The sequence below is a fragment of the Takifugu rubripes genome, chromosome 12, assembly GCF_901000725.2.
Source record: "Takifugu rubripes chromosome 12, fTakRub1.2, whole genome shotgun sequence".
NCBI lineage: Eukaryota > Metazoa > Chordata > Actinopteri > Tetraodontiformes > Tetraodontidae > Takifugu > Takifugu rubripes.
The window spans coordinates 9,320,620-9,337,936 of NC_042296.1; the positions used below are offsets into that span (position 1 = coordinate 9,320,620).

A 17,317-nucleotide genomic window follows, 5' to 3' on the forward strand; every position below is an offset into this window, starting at 1 on the left:
ACTCTGCCCAACTGTGCCAAAATGAAACAACGGGTAAGATGCAATCAGACACATTTATGTGAAGCTGCAGATTTGTCTGAGACCGAAGAGGCTCGAGCTTTGTTTTGGATAAAGGGTGCTGAAACAAGGTAGCACTCATCTGTTTGGTAGTCCTGGTCCTCTAACACAATGTATCTATGTGAAGGTCAGTACAGGACTATGGTGTCCTGCCATATCTGGATCGAATGTTGGTTGATGACATTGGAAATGAGAAGAATGAGCTTTCATGTTTGTTATAGTTGGTTGAATGATACTTTTAGCATCTGCCTGTTGTGGATATTTTCCTATGGTTGCATCCTGTCTTCCTTGTGCCCCTCTTTCTCCTCTGGTCTCCTCTTGTCCTGTACTCTCTGTCTCTGTCCTCTCCCTTTCTCCCCCTGGTTCTTTCCTATAGACTCTATCCCTAATTATTCCCAGCCTCCCCCTTGTGTGTGTTAACCTGCTCCTCCTTCCATCCTGTCCCAGACTGTAGTGAGTGTCCAGTGTTACCACTCATGTACTTGCTGTTCTGCCTATTCTCTCTTCTGCCTGTCCTCCCCCTTCTCCGGCCACCAGCAGGAGGGTCCCCCCATATGAGCCTGGTCCTGATCAACGTTTCTTCCTGTTAAAGGGGAATTTTTCCTGCCACCGTTGCTTGTTGGGGGTCAGACCCTGGGACTCTGTAGAGCGCCTGGAGACAATTTTGATTGTAACAGACGCTATAGAAATAAAGATGGATGGATGGAGGGATGGATGGAGGGATGGATGGATGGAGGGATGGATGGGTGGGTGGGTGGATGGAGGGGTGGATGGATGGATGGATGGATGGAGGGGTGGATGGAGGGGTGGATGGATGGATTGATGGATGGAGGGATGGATAGAGGGATGATGGATGGATGGATGGATGAATGGAGGGGTGGAGGGGTGGATGGGTGGATGGATGGATGATGGATGGATGGAGGGATGGATGCATGGATGGATGGATGCATGGATGGATGGATGGATGGATAGATGGATGAATGATGGATGGATGGATGGATGATGGATGATGGATGGATGATGTATGGATGGATGGATGATGGATGGATGGAGAGATGGATGGATGGATGGGTGGATGATGGAGGGATGGAGGGATGGGGATGATGGATGGATGGGTGGATGGATGGATGGATGGATGGAGGTGGATGGATGGATGGATGGATGGATGGATGGATGGATCTTAACTTAGATTTTAACTCAGCTGATCTGCTGCTGTGGACCAGTTAGACTCAGTCATTGTCAGTCCTGCCCGACTGTCTTCTCTCTCTGCCGTGAAGAAAAACGTGGAAGAGTCTAAGATGGGAAACTGCTTATTCGACAGAGACGCACTTTCCATGCAATTGTAAGAAGAGAGCTCATAAAGATCAAACTTGTGATGGGCTTCACATACGATGAACTGACTGGATTCAGTTGACCTCCATTTTGTCAGGCTCCTCTGCTCCTCCTCCTCCTTGCACAACGGGGCAGGTAGCCCTCCTATTGCCCTCCCTGTAGCCTGTCTCCTCCCCTCTCCTGAGGTTCTGGGTGCAGCAGGTGCAGATGTGCCTCTGCAGAAGCAGGACCCCCTCAACTGCTTCTGCAAATATGCAACACAAGCCCAAATCAGGCAAAAAGAACGAAAAGGTCTCTGTCCACCTACTGCACCCATTCATCAAATCGAGGCAGCTCCATGCTGCCTGTTATCTGACACAACCAAGCATAATCCTGGGAGCGTGATTGACTGGGATGATTACATGTTGCCTGTGTAGCTTGTTCTTGACCTCCGTGTGTCCTCTGTCCCCGCAGCAGCAGAAGACAGCTCTGATGCGGAATAGATCTGCCCTCCAGAACACCATGCTGCACACCAAACGTGAGGACCGTTGGTTCCTGAACATCCTGTCTGTCCTATTGTCTACTTTGTCTGTTCTTTCTGCTTACTTTATTTTTTCCATTTTTTTCCCAATTACTTACTCTTTACCTTATTATCTGTCAGAATCGATGGTTCTTCGCTATATGGGCAAAAGTATTGAGGGGCTGAACGATCCCACCAACAGGGACTTTTGTGACCTACCCTTTCTGGAGGTGGTTTCCTTTTGCAGCTCTAACAGCTTTCGCTCTTCCTGGGATGAGATTTTGGTTTGTGTTGTGGGAATTTGTGTAGTACTGGTGTTAGAGCAAGACTCCTGGCTCAAAGTCTCCGTTCCAGGTCATCTCAAAAATGCTCGACGAGCTCGAGGTCAGCGTTCTATGCAGGCCAGCGAAGTTCTTCCCAACTCATCGTGGCTTCGTGGGCTTTTCTTTGTTCACTGGTCCACATGTTTCCCAAACTGAAGCGTTATCATAGCCCTGAAAAACAACCCCATACCACTTTTTGGCATATTCCCTGCAGCTAATTAATACCACATGTCTGAGCAGATGTTGATCCCCTCTGTGATTTAATGTGGAATAATCCAGAATGATTTCACTTTCTAATAAATCTCTTATATTTGACTGTGAAGCATCTAACAGGGAAGACATTGTAAAGCCACCATACTGCACAGGTGTGTCCTATCACGGGACCACGCGAAGGTAGGCGGAGCTTTCCACCACTTCTGAAGCCTTTCATTGGTGGCTGGGTGTGGTAAAGAAAGGCAAAGCAGTCAGCAAAGTCGAGGGAATCCACCTGTGTCCAAAGTGTTCTGCTATAGATGTTCTCATGACCCAATTTATGGCTAACAGCATCAGGAAGGCCAAGCTCCTCCCTACCTGGATGAGATAATAGCACTTTATAATCCCAATAAAGCTCTCCGCTGGGGGGAACGGCATTTAGCTATGAGCCCCCCTGCTGTGGAACCAGCTCATTGTCCAGGTACGGGAGGCTGATTTCCTCCATACGATAAGATGCAGATGAAATTGTGCCTCTTTGAGAAGGTTCCGAGGTATTAATCCTGTGGTTGCCTTCGTTTTTCTGCTCAAACTATTTATCGTATTTAGGGTCGTCTGTTTTTTTTCTGCCATCTTAGCTATGCACCCACATCGTCAAACCATGTCACCAAATGTTTGTAGTGGATGTGGCGCATCGTTTGGGTGGAAAACTGAGTCAAGGTAACCATAACGACAGCGCTTCTCTCTCTAGTAAAGTCATCTCAGTGGAGAAGCATCACTGTATCCCAAAGGTGGTGGAAACAGGCTGTAGGAGCTGCTAGTGCTTCACTCAGGGACGGTGATCTGTCAAATTCATTAAAATACCTGGTGGCGGTTCCATCGTCCATATCTTCGACAAGACAGCAAGAGTTTGGCGTGTATCTTCTCCTAGACGCTTTGGGTAGAGACACCAAACTTTCCCAGAACCTGGTTAAATTATGAGAATGGTGGCTATGACTTTTCTTGTAATTAGTCCTGGGGGGGGCGAATATATACTTGCTTTCAAGGCCTTAAATCCCATTGTAACTAATAGGTGAGGTCTGGAAAGGTCAGTTTGAGGGCCCGTGGCTCCGGCATACATTCACCTAGAAGGACCGTTCCAACTTTAAAACGTAGCCACAAAGGCTCCGAGTCATCATGTAAAATATGAAATCCTGTGTCAAGAATGCACCTAGAAATGTCCTTTCGATCGTTGTTAGAGCAGGAGACCACGTGACCGAGAGCGGAGCAGCAGATCGGCCTCTCAGGCTGGCTGAAGTTTCCAGAAAGGTTTTCCCGATGAGACGATGAGCTGCTTCTTCTGCCTTGCTGCCTGTCCCTAGTTCCTTTTGTCAGCCCCAATATTTTTCTTTGACCATGTAGGGTTTGTTTACTGGCTCTGGGCTGGTTTTGCTGTATCTTCTCATCTGTCCTGTCTGTTTTTGGCCTTTCTGTGTCTGTTTTTGAGCTGTGCTCTCATGTTGCTGTGTGCCGTCTCATCATGTTGCCTGAATATTTCCTCAGGTGCAGATGTCTCTCCCCTCTCTTCCTGGTTGTGTTTCCTGGTACCACAGTGAAAGTCTTCCGTTCTGTCCACATTCTTGACTTTTTACTGTTTTGCTCACATTTCAAAGACCATGACATTTCCCTTGTTGACGCCCTTGTTGTTGTATTCCCTTTTCCATCTGCATCATCTTTTTTTTCGCTAGCTACAGGAATAAATAAGCGCCCAAGTTCGGCCATCTACCCCTCTGACAGCTTCCGACAACCCCTCCTGGGATCTCGCCTTGGACGTTCCAGCCTACTACTGTCCAAAAGTGTGTCCACTAACAACATTGGGTAAATGCACTTATCACTTATAGATCACAGACAATATTGGTTTTTATATGTTTATGCTTGAATGGTTATGAGGTTATTTCCAGTCTGGCTAATCTGTGTTATTCAGAAAAGTACTTGTGTGCTTTTATAGGACCCTGAATGATGATTCTCCTCTGGGTCTGCGCAGGATTCTGTCCCAGTCCACAGACTCCCTCAGCTTCAGGGCCAGAGCGATGTCTATAGAGTCTCTGGCTGATGAAGGTATCACAAAGTGTTGTGGGGCAATGTTAAACAGCTGGGAGATGGCTAATCTCTAGCTTGCTAATATTAGTTTGTCATTCACTGCTAACGGACTATTGTTGTGCAGGAGACCAGTACTACAGCTCAGTTCTGGAAGAGATCGAATTTGAGGGCAAGGACTTCAAAGCCGACTCGTGGAGCATGGCTGTGGACAGCGGTTACCTCCAAACGCACCGTAAAGATGTCATCAAGAGGCAGGATGTCATCTATGGTGACAATATTATTGTCCTCATGTTACCAGATATGAGCAAGAATTGTTTATCTGAAATAACCTAAAGGTTTACAATTAAGTGGGTTAATGTGGTTGGTTTCTCTACCTAAAATAGTGTATATATGTACCTGTACCGAGGGGGAGAGGTTGGGACCCAGTCTGGCTGGACATAAATGTAACAAAAGTGTAACCATTCAAACTGCCGTTGGCTGGTTGGAGACAGGAATTATGGATCTAGTGTCAAATTAGGCTATTGTTTGTGTGTAGGCAGAGCTGCTATTTAACATGTTAAACACGTAAAAGAGAGGGACTCCTTTTGGTTTTCTCTGCACAACAGAATATTGGGTTAACAGCTAAAGGTCATCCAGTAATTTGAGCAGTACACAAGCTAAATGTGATATATGCTTTTTCTGGCGTGTCATTTACAGAGCTGATTCAGACAGAGGTGCATCACGTGCAAACACTGCACATAATGGAGAGGGTCCTACGTCAGGGCATGCTGGATGAGCTTCAGCTGAATCCCAGTATTGTCCATGGACTGTTCCCATGCCTTAATCAGCTGATCAGGATTCACTCCCACTTTCTGGATCAACTCTTCCTTCGTCGCGACAGCAGTCTGCAGCCTGGATCTGGGCATAATTTCACCATTCACCAGCTGGGAGACGTACTATTGGAACAGGTAGCACACATCTGAGTAACATCCGAGTGACAATCACACCATCTCATCCCAAAATCTGGCTGCACTGATGAGATCATGTGAGATAGAAATAAGAGATGATCTCTTTTTAAAATGTATACCCTCCATATAAAGTCTTTAAAATGCATTCAGACACAATGAGAGGCAGAAAGAAACATAACAAAACTCTATGAATGGTTCAAGACTGTTGCTCCTGAGGGAGGGGAAGACTAGAAAGTCTACTAGCTGAACCCATATGTGAGCCAGAATCAGCCTGACTGATGACAGGTGGCCACATAAAGACATGTCTTTCACATGTATCAGGATAAATCAGGAATACACAGAGTAAGGAGCAGCCATGTCTTTGCTGCACGGTCTTATGTAATGACTGTAAATATACTGTAGATATTACATAATGCTCTCCCTCCCACTCCAGCTGCCCCCAACTGAAGCTGAAATGGATCAATTTCTTGACAAATAGTTTCCATGTTTATTTTATAGTTGCACACCTCTGTTATATTTGATAACTAGGTAAAATATTACATTTACATGGCTGTAACAAAGATCATGAAGAGATAAACAGTAATGCCAATGTATGTGCTGGTTGGCCAGTTTTCGGGCCAGAATGCAGATGACATGAGGAAGACGTATGCCGAGTTCTGCAGCCGCCACTTGAAAGTCGTCAAATTGTACAAGGAGCTGCTGACACGAGACAAGAAGTTTCAGTCCTTCATACGGGTAAGAGATCCAAACAATCCTGTCTGTTCTTCATTCATGTGTGGATTATTGGTTCTATAGAATAGAACAACTCCTGATGAAAGTCATTATCTTGGCACGAGGAACATTATCTATGAATCCACCCTGCTAATGAAGAGCTAGCAAGGTGGCTACAAACCTGAATGGGTGGATAAAGGGGGTATGAAGGGGGGAAACCTTGGGAGTTTGAACAATCCACCTCTAAAGCCGGGCGGGTCGCAGGGTTTTGAGAAAAGGAACCCTCATCCTCAGACACCATCGTTGAATCGCCCCCTTCAGAAAGTTGGGTGAAGAAGGATTGTCCAGTTCTGATCTGGATGATGTCATCTGAATTCAGCTATTGGCAGAGAACTGAAGCTGTGATCCACAACACTGCGTCTATTTAATCATATATTTATTTTATAATAATCCTTTGTTTACAGATAGAAAAAACCTATCGTACACAGTCACATGTTATATTTATACACTTAATGCATAACCGTGGAGAGGATAGTTCACTTGCTCTGTATTGGTCATTTTGGTTCTGAACAGACTCACACCGTCCTGTCACACTGACCCCAATAATGACGACGTGTTTTGTTGGTTATTCAAACCACACATCAAAGGTCAATCCCTTGAGAGGGTGCAGACACAACACCCCGGTGCTTAATGTTGATAAGACCATAGATAAGGTTCCAAAGATCACAACCGAACCACACAGCGCTCTGCGTCAGCCATCATGGAGTGAAAAGGGTTGAGAAAATCCTTTCCTGGGCAAAGAAGAAAAACATCCTTCCTGGGAAGATTTAGACAAGCCTTCCTACCAGGATCCTCGGCTTGTTCTACAGGGGGACAGCGAAGAGCCTGCTGACTTCTGGCATTTCTACCTGGTTCTCCAGCTGCAGTGTTACAGATAAAGGTGCTGCTGCAGGAACAGGGTCCAGACAGTTGTCAAAGGCTTCTTTCACCCTCCTAACAACAACTTCTTTAGCTCCTACCCTCTCAGAAGCTCATAAGATGCTCCACCACCAGACTCCAGGGTCTTAAATCTCACCATTTCCATTTTTTATTTTCTACACTTTTCTAATCTACTTATTTATTTTACAGTTGTTTTTTTTAATATCTATGTATTCATTGCATACTAGTTTCTATGATGTCATTGTCTTTTATAGTTATCCAGCCATATTTATTTATCAGGCTCACTCAGTGCATCACTGTAATTATATCATCACACAGCTCCATAGCAAAACAATGTACTGCACTATGGTTTACTCTTGTACTGTCACTTTATTAATATCTATTTATATTACATGCATTATTTACTTACTTATTCGCTTTTATATTGAATACATTTAAATGTATTCTCTGTCGAACTAGAGGGTCAGTCGTGGACCGCTGTTACGCTGCCATGGTTTCCAGGAGTGCATCTTGTTGGTGACTCAAAGGATCTCGAAGTATCCTGTCCTCATCCAGAGCATCCTAGACAACACCACTGGTAATCCTCTCATTTCCTATCACTTTCCATATTGTATGATGGATGATCTATAACAATAAAGCATGTGTGATAATAAGCCACACGGACAAAGACGGCTAATTAGTCGATTTGTGAAGAGCGCATGAACGATTTTTGCCTCGCGGAACACAAACGGCTTCCGACCTCAGTGGCCGTATCCCAGCTGGAGCTTCAGCCACTGACCAAGACAGGACAACAGAACAGCCAACAAGGATGAGCCAGCAGAGTGATCGAAGCCTGATCATCACTTGATCATGTTTCTGTACCCTGGCTACCTTTTAGCTCCTCCAGGTAGCATGGAGCCAGGCCTCTGATGACCTGGTGGGTCAGAAGAAGAATCTTAAAAACTATTCTACATTAAATGGGCAGCTAATGAAGAGAAGCCAGTAAAGGAGTCACGTGATCTCTTTTGTCGGCATCACAATTTGGCTCCGAATCGCAACAACTGTTGAGACCAGACAGGTGTAAATCCAAAATCTGGTTCGTTCCTAACAAACATTCATCACTTGCGAACAGTACGCTATAAACGATGACTTAAAGGAATGCCCCGGGAAATGGCAGCACAGAAGTGTAGACTGTTAGCATAGCCAGCCGAGGGACAGAGGGACTGGGACTGTGCCATTTAATAGGCAGCACCTAAGTGCAGGCCACTCCAATCAGGACCTGCACGACACTCAGAGGCAAAGTCAAAGAATGTCCAGGAAGGGACACTGTGGTTGTCACATCAATACCTGTCAGGACTTTAGCTGCAAAAAGCTGTTGACAAAAGGTGCTTGTAGAGACCATCTTGATATGCGAGTTAAAGGATGGATCTTGGCCAAAGGCTCGTCTAAAATTCCTCACAGAGAGATTAAAATTAAAAGAAAGGTGATCTAAGCTCCTATTCCAACTAAAGGGGATTGCAATAGTGTCTACCTCTTTAAAGAAGAGTCCTCTTTAACAGAATAAAACATGTTCTTGACCCACACCTCCAACACCAACACGCTGGCTTCCTTACAAATAGTAATGGGTTGGGTTTTTACAGGAAGTGTTCATAAACATAGGGCACACATGTATAAAAAGATTGGACAGAAGTATTTATTTACAAGTACCGGATATTGCGCATGAATAATACTCAATGATGTACCATTTTTACAATTCTTGTAACGCTACCTTCCTCTTCAGGTGATGATGAAGAAGTTTCTTGTCTGGTCAAGGCTTTTTCCATGGTCAAAGAGCTTCTTAGTTCAGTTGACCAACAGGTACACACAGGATTTATCTACAATAAGGGTGGTGGAATATGGCAGATTTTGAAATAAGAAAGCACCAAGTCATATCATAATGACCTTGGTCCTGTTTGACAGATGGAAGATCTGGAGAAAACCCAGCGGCTGAAAGAGATCCTGTCCAAGCTGGACCCCGGGCTGAAACACGAGTGAGGGAGGGTGGACTTTTCAAGTCTGCAGAGTTGCTCCGTCGGAAACTTCTCCATGATGGGAATCTTTTATGGAAAACACCCGGATCACGTCACAAAGGTACACGACACTGGAAGGTTCCAATGATGCAGTATGATGATGACTGATGCTGACAGGACGCCGTGCTCTCCTTTGTTTGAGCATCAGGTTCGCACTTTTGTTCTGCTGTCTGTCATTGTCCTTTATTTCTCCATGCTTGGATTCCGCATAGTTACGCGAGGAATTTTTAATATCAATTGCGTTTGAGTGCTGTGTTTAGTTTGATACGTTTGGTCACCAGACAACTTTGTCTCCAGTGAGGATGGTCACATCCAAACATTAATAAATGGAGTCAGACACTAAATGCAACAGTAAATATAGTCTCATATGTACTGATATTTCATCCAGATGTGTGTTTGCCTGTTTGTGTCTAGATGTACAGGTTTGTTGATGACAGACGTCCTGGTGTTTCTGCAGGAGAAAGACCAGAGGTACATCTTTTCATGCCTGGTAAGCAAAGCACATATAACTGGATTTATAACTGCTGAAGGTTTGAAGTTATGGTCAGTTTTGAATTTGTCAGTCCAGTGAGGAAGACAAATGTCCCCCTAACCCTAGCATAACCCTAGCATAACCCTAGCATAACCCTAGCATAACCCTAGCATGCTTTCTGCAGCATCTCTCTCTATAGTTTCTCTCCTGTGTGATTCAGGACAAACCTGCAGTGCTGTCCCTTCAAAACCTAATTGTGCGGGATATAGCCAATCAGGAGCGAGGAATGTTCCTCATTATTGACTCCTCCCCTCCTGTGATGTATGAATTCCATGCCACAACTAAGGAGAAAAAGAATGTCTGGATGCGACATATTCAGCATGCTGTCAGCAGGTACGTGAGGATTTTGCCATATTTGTTTTCTTATCTCACCTTCTGCTATCAGAACCCTCCCAGGCCTTCAGAACCAGCACCAGGACATGATGCTGATGATGAAGACTCTCACATTAGCTTCTGCTGGATGATCATTCTTTTTGAGTCATGCTTCTATAAACTTTGAACTGGGGAAAACGTGGATAGCAGCTGTTCTGACCTGCTAAAGATTTAAAGGTCGTAAAATTTGTTGATATCTTGTTAGCCTTCCTCAACAGGTTCCCTAAATTGAATCCCTAAAAGGAAGTTTGCAGCCAGTCTTTGGACACTGATATAGATGAGGCTGTCAGGCATCATGTGGGGGTCTCAGAGCCATAAAACAAGATCCTTGTTTGATCCCAGACTGCTGCTCCTACCAGCAAGATGCCCCAAACCCCAGATAAATGTTGAAGCTATATTTTGGGATAGACAACTGTGCACCAGTATTCAAACCCCAAATGCAAATCATGCGGAGAATTCAAGCATTACAGATGTAACTACAGTTCTATGAATTCCGATGACCACCAGAGGCGGAACTTTAAGCTCTGGATATTCCAACTCCTGTTCAGAAATGATACCAACAAAGTAACCTATGTATATGATCCACCCAGGGGTCACCCAAGTGCCTTTGTTGTATAATTACTCTACCCGCACATGCGTGAGAAGGAATGTCCAGTGCTCAAAGCACCACCTCTGGCCATTCACCAATATAAATAATATTAATCTTAATCTTAATATCTCCTGTGTATGTTCAGATGTCCATCCAGAGAAGAATTTCCACTGATAGAAACAGAACACAAGGCCTTTCTGAGAAGACTCAGGGGTAAGTCACAGCTGTCTCCGTGTGTCTGAACAAGTGCACACTGTAGCCATCCCATATTCTCTAGAACATTGATCCAGACCTGTTGTGAAGAGCAACAATGTAGAATGAACAGAGATCATTAAAAAGTCTAGCGACTTCTACAGAGAGAGAGGAGAAAAAGATGAGAGGAAACTTCTGATTGCTTCTGATTTCACTTGTGACCTAAAAGAGTTTTATCTCATGTCACGTGACTGCTGACAGGAAGTATAAGTAAACATAAGCAAATTCTTCAATCTATATCCATCCATCATATTATTGGTGCATAATGTAAAGCTGTTGTTGAAGGACTACAAACATACGATGAGCCGTGACTCTATTCAGCTCAATGTGCGCCTCCACCTACAGCTGACCTCCACCAGAAGAACCAGGAGGTGCTGGAGCTGCTGCAGGAGAGGGTGACCTTGTTCTGTGAGCTAGCAGAGGTGACCAGTGGTCAGGAGGGTCTTCAGCCCCCCATCACTCGCTCTCTCTTCAGGGCAGATGTGCCCCACGCACCCCGAGCTGGAAAACTCCTTCTGGATGCAACAGCTGAAGGTAAACTGTATGTGTGTGTGTGTGTGTGTGGTGTGTGTGTGTGTGTGTGTGGGTGTGTGTAGCAATAACATGTTCATTTTAATTATTGCCCAACAAATACAGGTTATTATTCGTGTTAATTATAATATGGATAAAAACCAAATTAATCATTACCGGTAATCATTTTACAAAAATGTTGACTTTATTTTTCTGTATCAATCCAACATTTTCGTTTTTCACATGTTCTTGTGTGTGTGTGTGTGTGTGTGTGTGTGGTGTGTGTTGGAACAGTGGACAGACTGAGTGAGCTCCTTCTTGGCTCCGCCCCTTTTCAGACCAATTACAACCACATGGATGCAGAAAGTCGTGAGTGAATCCAGATTATACAGTCTATTAGATTATTAATGTATGTTTTTACATGTTTTTTTGCATGATTCAAATCTATAATTTACATTTTTATATTGCATTTACAACAGTTTATCTTTAGTCTGCAGTTTATCAGCTTATATCTGTGAGTTTTTATGTGATTCTACTGGTTTTTTCGGTGTGGTGCAGTTTTCTCTCAACAGTAATACAGAGAGAAAAAAGATTTTTATTTCGAATTAATTAAAAAAGAAAAAATGGTTTTGATTGTGGTTTCCACTTGAGATTAGTCAAAGTCAAAGGTGGCGCTAAACTGTTCGCTTTACTGACATGAAATGAAACCATGATTAACTACTGTTTTCCTCTGTTCAGGTTATGAGCATCTGTATATGAATGGAAGCCAGGACTTCATTGGAGCAAAGGCAAGTAGCATAATGATTCCAGCTGTAGAATTACAGAGGAAGGTTTTCATCTTCATCTTACAGCATCGAGTGAGTCTTTGTCCTGTACCTGGTCAGGACCTGGTTCAACAGCAGAGGGCTCGATAGCTAAAGGCTAGCAAAGCTTCTTTAAAAGATACAATTAAAAACATACAATATATCGGCAGTGTATATCTATATAGGTGTGTGTCTGTATGAGTATGCATTTGTGTGTGTGTGTGTGTGTGTGTGTGTGTGTATGTTGGACTTTACGCGTAAATACAGTAAATACAACATACAGGACCCATTTCACAGCCACCTAAAAGTCCTTCCACGTCCTTCTTATACTAGTGAGATAATAGTTTGATGTGTGTGTGTGTGTGTGTGTGTGTCTGTTTGACAGGAAATCTCTCAGAGTCTGATGAATCTCAGTGTTTACCTCCATGCACTCCAGGTGAGTAGATGTCCTGTGAAAACACACCTACTGTTAAGAGTTTAATCCTGAGTTGTGCATTTAGAGTATCTTTAGAATTAGGTCTGCCAGCCAGGAAGTATACCATTGTTTCATTTTAGTTCAGCCTGTGTAAAGCTTTGAGTTGTGATTTATTTCGGTTTTATTCAGGCTGCAGTCATCAAACAGGACTCCATTTTAGAGCTGCTGCAGCAGGAGCAGGAGCCTGCGGCAGGACTGTGTCATAGTCTGGGGCAGGTCGGTGCAAACAGGGAGACTAGAGCAGGTTCATCCACTGGGGAGTTGGTTCTTCTGCAGAGACAACACAGCCTGCTGCAGGAGGAGCTGCTGAGGCTCCGAGACGCTGAGAACCGCTTTAAAGACAGTGAGAAAGCCCGAGCCAAGCTGGAGCGAGAGGTCCGACACATGAGGACTTGCTGCAGGAAAGGACTGTTCAAGTGAGCACATTATTTGCATTTTCTTCAGATTAACCCTGGTCCCCATAGCAATGAGCACCGAACCCAATTGGGCAGATGGAGCCCGTCTAAAGGAGAGAAAAAGCTTTTGTAAAATCAGCAATAATTCAGTGTTCAGTTCAGTTCTTAAATGACATCTTAAAACAACATCAGAAGCTTTAAGGTCATTATTCAGTTTATTGAAACAACATGGATAACAGCACTGGGGAATCTCATCTACCTGACCATGCCTCTTAGGAACCTACCCACCAACCAGATGCCCCCCAGGAGAATAGTGATCTGGAGGTAGACATGACATCAGAGGATGAAGATGGAACAGCATCCGAGAGCTAAACATCCTCTCACAGAAAGGTAATAAACAACATTTCTAGGAGGGATCCACCATTAGAACATTAGAAAAACATGAACAATAGGTTTAAAGGTTATTTTTTAGGACCCATACTCCGCAGTTAGAGTACTGGGACTACTGTAAATGAATGGTCAGATGAATGAAGGACTAATTTTAGGCGATTGATGTGTTTTTCAGATCTTCATGAGCTTTCAGAAGTGCTTTGATCCTCCACGTGTGTCTTCAGGCCATGACACGAATTCTGAGGAAACTACGTTGGTTGTGCTTCTTCTATATTCCTCAATGCATGACAATCATTTCTACGTGTGCTCTGCGGCTCTCTTAGCTTCTCAGTTGATAATAAGAGGATTTTCATGTCTACTTGAATGATTGGTTGGCTGTCTTAGGTTGTCAAACTACAGCACTTAACCAAAGGCTTAAATTACTGATGGTTGAATATTATGAAGTTTTATTCCAACCTCAGTTATTCGTACAGATATTACAGTGTCAATAAGAGAATGTAGGCAGAGTAGATGGTTAAATACAGATGTTTTGTGTGGACTTCTACTCAGATTGTAACTGCTGTCTCACCTAAAGCTTTGTCTGTGAAAGCCAAACTGTTGTTACATGATACAGTATATATGATTAAACTGTTGAACCGGGCCATCTTTTTTTTATGATAAGGAAACATACTGCTGCCAGACCAGTAAAAAATAAAACAAATCCTGTCAAGGTGTGAAGTCGAGGCTTTAGAATGAGATTAGCCTTACTTGCACCCTTTCAAAGGATGAATACGTCTCCAGTGACTCTAAGAAGAGAACGCCACGGTGTTACTTTACTCTGGGTCCTCTGTGGTTGCCTCCTGCTGCTTCTCATCTGTAGTAAGTAGCTAACTGTCCTGTAATCTTCTTCGCTGGCATCAGCAAAATAATGCAGTTGATTAAACGCTGCTTCACCAAGACTTTCAGGCGGTAAACCGAGGGAAGTTCACCAACTGCTGTAATGAAGCCCTCCAGGGAGACCAGTCATGACCCAGGTTCTTCGTCATTGGACCTTCCGCAATAATGGATATGATATGACATCATTAATTATAATTCATTCAAGCATGTGACATCATGGGTGATGTCTGTGATGTCTGTCTGTTGGGAACTGGACATGGAAGGTGTTCTGGAAGTAGGAGAAGGTGCCAGAGCACATTCATTTTTGGCTTCAGTGTCTTGCTCAAGAGTACCTCGGCAGTGCACCTACCATACCTTATATTATTTCTAATATTCAGCCAACACCAAAAGTATTCAGAACACCTGCTGCCTCCTTTTGTGGAAATTTGTAACTCACCAAAACACAATCATCAAGAGATTCTCTCTCTAAAGGTCACTTTGTCGTGGTTGAAGGTCACTCTGTCATGCTTAAAGGTCGCTTTGTCATGCTTAAAGGTCACTTTGCCATGCTCAAAGGTCACTCTGTCATGCTTAAAGGTCACCCTGTCATGCTTAAAGGTCACTTTGTCGTGGTTGAAGGTCACTCTGTCATGCTTAAAGGTCGCTTTGTCATGCTTAAAGGTCACTTTGCCATGCTCAAAGGTCACTCTGTCATGCTTAAAGGTCACTCTGTCATGCTTAAAGGTCACTTTGCCATAGTTGAAGGTCACTCTGCATGCTTAAAGGTCACTTTGTCATGGTTGAAGGTCACTTTGCCATGGTTTGAAGGTCACTCTGTCATGCTTAAAGGTCACCCTGTCATGCTTAAAGGTCACTCTGTCATGCTTAAAGGTCCCTTTGTCATGGTTGAAGGTCACTCTGTCATGCTTAAAGGTCACCCTGTCATGCTTAAAGGTCACTTTGTCATGCTTAAAGGTCACCCTGTCATGCTTAAAGGTCACTTTGTCATGCTTAAAGGTCACTTTGCCATAGTTGAAGGTCACTCTGTCATGCTTAAGGTCACTTTGTCATGCTTAAAGGTCACTCTGTCATGCTTAAAGGTCACTTTGCCATGGTTGAAGGTCACTTTGCCATAGTTGAAGGTAACTCTGTCATGCTTAAAGGTCACCCTGTCATGCTTAAAGGTCACTTTGTCATGGTTGAAGGTCACTTTGCCATGGTTGAAGGTCACTCTGTCATGCTTAAAGGTCACCCTGTCATGCTTAAAGGTCACTTTGTCATAGTTGAAGGTCACTCTGTCATGCTTAAAGGTCACCCTGTCATGCATAAAGGTCACTTTGTCATAGTTGAAGGTCACTCTGTCATGCTTAAAGTTCACTTTGTCATGCTTAAAGGTCACCCTGTCATGCTTAAAGGTCACTTTGTCATGGTTGAAGGTCACTCTGTCATGCTTAAAGGTCACTCTGTCATGGTTGAAGGTCACTTTGCCATGGTTGAAGGTCACTCTGTCATGCTTAAAGGTCACTCTGTCATGCTTAAAGGTCACTTTGTCATGGTTGAAGGTCACTCTGTCATGCTTAAAGGTCACTCTGTCATGCTTAAAGGTCACCCTGTCATGCTTAAAGGTCACTTTGTCATGGTTGAAGGTCACCCTGTCATGGTTGAAGGTCACCATGTCATGCTTAAAGGTCATTTTGTCATGCTTAAAGGTCACCCTGTCATGCTTAAAGGTCACTTTGTCAAGGTTGAAGGTCACCCTGTCATGGTTGAAGGTCACCATGTCATGCTTAAAGGTCATTTTGTCATGCTTAAAGGTCACTTTGTCATGCTTAAAGGTCACCTGTCATGCTTAAAGGTCACTTTGCCATGGTTGAAGGTCACTCTGTCATGCTTAAAGGTCACCCTGTCATGCTTAAAGGTCACCCTGTCATGCTTAAAGGTCACTTTGTCATGGTTGAAGGTCACTCTGTCATGTTTTGAGGTCATTCTGTCCGTGTGGTGATTGTGGATGTGTTCCTGCTGACCGTGTCTAGTTCCTGTAGTTTTCCAGTCAGGAAATCCAACGGCTCCTGGTAATTGAGGTGTTCAGCCCCAGCTGGTCCATCTGATGGACACTTCAGGGTAGATGTGCTGTCGTGTGCCTCAACCTGGGTTCCAGTAGTGGAGCTGGTCGGCACTTCAATTCATTGTGTTGCTAGAGGCCTGACTAGCCACAGCTACTTTTCAACTGCTTCCAATTTAATGATCCTGACATTTGGAGCGAAAGAAACATTTATTAGGCAAAGAAACTTTGCTGGAGAGGCATTTGCTACGACACATTGCTGTTTAGGGGAGTTCTGTGATCAGACACAGGGTGCGGGGGAATGAAGGATGGCTACATTCTCTAAATTCTATCCTTGTTAACCCATATAAACTGAGCAGCTAACTCCTAATCCACAAAAAACTCATGTAATACTCTGACCTGAAAGAGCTCCCTGTTCCATGGAGACAGAATAGATTTACAAATGATTCTGACATGCTTGCCTTATTGACTGTCCCTAACACTTACGGTCTTAAAGGTGCAATTTTATATTAAAAATGTGTACACTGAATCCTGTCACAACTCTCAGACACCATTAAAAATAATCGTTAAACACCGTAGCACATAAGACTAAGAGGACAATATCTTCCTCATGTGACGTATCGACCTCACACATACGATCCTTCAAATCACGGAGATCAGGCTCCAAATTCAAATGAATCAAATTGGGACTACTTCTTCTCTGTGTGTGCACAGCTGCAGACAGGCCATGTTCTAATCCTCAGGACAATGTCAGCCAAAAGCTGTTTATTAATAACCAGCTGAAGCCCCAGGGTGGAATTACTGCCATTGCTGCTGCATCCTGTCATCTCCATGACAGCACCAGGTGACAGCTAGACTAGAATTACACCAGAACCAGTCGGTCACCCCCCCGGTACCATCATTGTCATTACCATGTGGTTAATATTTAGATCTCTCCCTTCAGCTGCCTGTTAGGAAA

At 43.9% G+C, this 17,317-nt stretch overlaps 1 protein-coding gene across 1 annotated transcript; it reads left to right on the forward strand.

Moving 5' to 3' along the window:
- LOC115251698 (rho guanine nucleotide exchange factor 2-like) lies at positions 1–13,677 on the forward strand. The gene is given in 22 exon segments (XM_029844977.1): positions 1–33; positions 1,843–1,906; positions 4,128–4,257; positions 4,388–4,497; positions 4,604–4,747; positions 5,176–5,426; positions 6,036–6,161; positions 7,536–7,653; positions 8,836–8,912; positions 9,015–9,069; positions 9,072–9,185; positions 9,539–9,546; positions 9,549–9,614; positions 9,817–9,989; positions 10,763–10,830; positions 11,215–11,403; positions 11,674–11,748; positions 12,118–12,167; positions 12,568–12,618; positions 12,787–13,073; positions 13,329–13,442; positions 13,618–13,677. Coding segments are annotated over 21 exon segments (2,220 nt in total). The 5' UTR covers positions 1–21; the 3' UTR covers positions 13,381–13,442; positions 13,618–13,677.
- Positions 13,678–17,317: the final 3,640 nt, after the last annotated feature.